At 30.2% G+C, this 3198-nt stretch overlaps 1 protein-coding gene across 1 annotated transcript; it reads right to left on the minus strand.

Annotated features, from left to right (window-relative positions):
* Positions 1-1514: 1514 nt before the first annotated feature.
* Positions 1515-2744, minus strand: LOC145324739 (uncharacterized). The gene is made up of 4 exons (XM_080167345.1): positions 2642-2744; positions 2272-2438; positions 2103-2189; positions 1515-1867 (listed from the first exon to the last, which is right to left on the minus strand). The coding sequence occupies exons 2-4, from the start codon at positions 2435-2437 to the stop codon at positions 1722-1724; spliced, it is 399 nt and encodes a 132-aa protein (XP_080023471.1). The 5' UTR covers position 2438; positions 2642-2744; the 3' UTR covers positions 1515-1721.
* Positions 2745-3198: the final 454 nt, after the last annotated feature.

A 3198-nucleotide genomic window follows, 5' to 3' on the forward strand; every position in this document is an offset into this window, starting at 1 on the left:
ACAAGGATTTTCTGGATTTCTCTTTGAGTTTAGCAATATTTTCAAAACATACCTCAAAACCTTCAAAACACCTCTAATGATTTTACTGTTAGCAAGAAAAAATCACATTATTTTATTTTTACATAAGGATATGTTTCTTTGTCAGTGAAAAGTAGGAACTATTAAAGTTGTATAAAGGAGTAAATACATAATATGATATATGGCTAAAACTCTCTGTCTCTGATCAGTTGGGTGGAAAATATGTTGCCAGATTGTTTAAAAATATTTCTGCCAAGATTTTAAATCAAGGTTGGAAAATTATATACCATTCAGGTTTAGTTAATGGGTAACCTCGCACCCCCCCCCCCCCCTCCTGTAATTTTTCCCCTACCTCACCATTGCCTATTAATGATCTGTGTCTATTCTCAGTGATTTAGATGACATTTTAGATGACAGGTATCCTACTTTTCAGTTCTCTAAATCATAACCAATGAAACTAAACCTAAGCAGCTATTTAGAAATTATAATTTTAGACAGTCCACATTACACATTATATAAGATTAACATTTCATCTATTAATAATTTTGAATGTTAGTAAGTTATCTAAAAAGACACAAATAATAATTTTTCTGTCTACCTAAACTCAAAACCATGGTTTGCATTTTCAAAGTTTGTATCAAATTTTGCAAAATTTTTTGGAGAAATTCTTTGATGTTAGGCCAAGCTAAGTTTAATCATATACATCCAGTCATTCAGGAACCAGAAAGTTATAATTCAAAGCATAATTGTCCACATTGAAACACTAGTAAACCACTGAACTCATATATCAGTCAATTTGTTTATCAGTATGAGAGGAGTGGATGGGATAAAAAGGATAATCCTAATTTTAGCCAGCTGCTTGTTTTACCTTTTTAGAGAACATGAATATCTGGTATAAGATTTAAGTAATAATATATATATATTAACAAACAATCTTAACCTACCAAAGACAAAATTGTAATTCAAGAGATGGTTGTCTAATTATTGATACTTGATTAAATACCTTTTGTTCATACAACTTCGCAGTTAACACAAGATTTGGTGTTTAATGTAACTTCATTTTAATAATTTGGGTATAGGAGGTTTTAAAAAATCTGCCTAATTTACAGATCCCTTTATCTAAAATACATGACAACAAAAAACTTTTGGTTTATGTTGTTTAAAATTCTAAAATTTGTTGTAAAAGCTTATGAGAAGTTTAATATATTAGTTTGGATAAGATGGGAAAGATTATGCAAAATATTCATTTTTAGAGCAAAGCTACTGTACAATATATATTAACCAGCAACTGCGCCCCTAGAATCTAGTTATCTGTCTTACAAGGGGTAGGATGTAGGCAGAAATATTTCCTTAAGCCATTCATAGATCTATACAAAAATTTCCTAAAAGGGAGAACTGAATCAGGTCTTTAGTAATAGATATCTTAAGCTTCAGACAAATAACTCTTACTACAAGTTATTTAATAGGATATCAAATCTAATGTATTTAACAGTTACTTTGGTGTAGCTTTATATTTCATTTCTAAACAAGTTATATAATTTGTAAATGCTTGTGGTCAATGTTATTAAAATATGGCTTTTAGTAAACTTTTGTAAATTTGAAGTATTTGATATTTCTTTAAAATACAAATTGATTCATGTAGTATTCTTTCCAAATTTTACTTTTTACTAAAAGCCATAAAGTTTTAATTCAAACGTCGTCTTCTATCCACGTCTTGGTGGGCGGGCAGGTAGAGCAGTACCATCTGCGCAGGCACACTTGGACAGGTCAGGGAAACTGTTGTCAGCACAGGGTGGGTTCACAAAGGGTTGGCCAGTAAGAATTGCATCTGATCCATCCTGGCAGGCTCCTACAATTATAAATAGGTAAACAAATTGAACTATTCTAGGATTCATCCAAACGATTTTTTAAATTAAACAAAGAAATAAAGGATTCCCTGTCCCCTTCTTAAAGTCAGTTGAAGGGAATGAAAAGTAAATTACAAGTCTAACTAACTCCATCTCAACAAGTTAAAGTTTCTAGGGGTTGATATAATTATATTCTTATCACCATGTATATTACTTACTGTAACTTTTTGCTATTACCTGGGCACTGAGGGAAGGATCCGTCATCACAAGGTGGCTTGATAGAGGGGCTGGAACCATCTGCGCAGGTACAGCTTGGACGACTTCCTAAAGTTGGAAACTTGTCAAATAAGCAAAAAACATGAAGAAACGCATTAGTTTTCAAAAATAAGATTGTTATTAATATTACCTGGATTGAACTGGCAATTAGGCCTGGAACCATCAGCACACTTTGGACCAGGACCTCTAGGTCCAGGGCCTCTTGGTCCATTACCAACAGGACCATTGGGGCCAAATGGACGCTGGGCAATTGCAACTGTAGCAAGACATGCTAGGACAAATACAGCACGCATCATTCTGAAATTGTTTTATTATCTTTTTATCATTGCAAATTAAAAGAGGCTCAAAAAGGATATACAATAAATTTTTTGATTCATTGTAATGTTAATAAAAATATTTCATAGAAACTAACCAAACAAAATCGCAATAATGTTTAATGTCTAATGATTTCTTTCATTATTTTTTATTTAATTATAAGTTAATTTTTAAAATTTGTTTACCTCTTTTAGAGCTTGGGTTTGGAGCTTATGGAAGACTGATAACAAAAGATAAAAAGCCCATTTTTATATAGAAATTTTTAAATGAAGGATAGTGCATTTTTTTCAGTGATGAGTTGGTGATAAAATTATATTATGTTTCTGTAAAATCACCAAATTTAGGTAAAAATCGTGTAAAAAGTGAGTTTTGTTTAAAGTTAAATTTTTGAGTTTATAACTACAAATTTTGATTTCAAGATTAAATGTTTTAAGATGACTTTGATAAATAAAACCAACATATATGTAGATAGTCTATAAAAGATATTTTTTTAATTATATCTTTTAAATCTCTCTTATTTTCAAAAAAAAATAAGAACATCCATTTCTCCTTTACATACAATTTTATAATGTTATGTATTTTTTTAAACATATAGATTTTTTTCACTTGATTGTCAAAACAGCAAAAAAATTTGCAGTCATGTCTATGGTTTTTGAACATCAATAGAATTTTTACGTTTTAACCATTTATTAACAATAAATCAATTAAACAACCATTATGTAATACAATTTATGCTACTTGA

The sequence above is a fragment of the Acartia tonsa genome, chromosome 7 (assembly GCF_053477335.1).
Source record: "Acartia tonsa isolate MP-2025a chromosome 7, ASM5347733v1, whole genome shotgun sequence".
NCBI lineage: Eukaryota > Metazoa > Arthropoda > Copepoda > Calanoida > Acartiidae > Acartia > Acartia tonsa.

Bases quoted from the DNA above. Each gene is read 5' to 3' on its own strand.
- LOC145324739 (XM_080167345.1), bottom strand. From the start codon at position 2,437: ATGATGCGTGCTGTATTTGTCCTAGCATGTCTTGCTACAGTTGCAATT. The intron at 2,190-2,271 runs GTAATATTAATA...TTCCAACTTTAG, and splicing joins TAATTGCCAGTTCAATCCAG to GAAGTCGTCCAAGCTGTACC. The intron at 1,868-2,102 runs GTAATAGCAAAA...TTATAATTGTAG, and splicing joins ATCCTTCCCTCAGTGCCCAG to GAGCCTGCCAGGATGGATCA.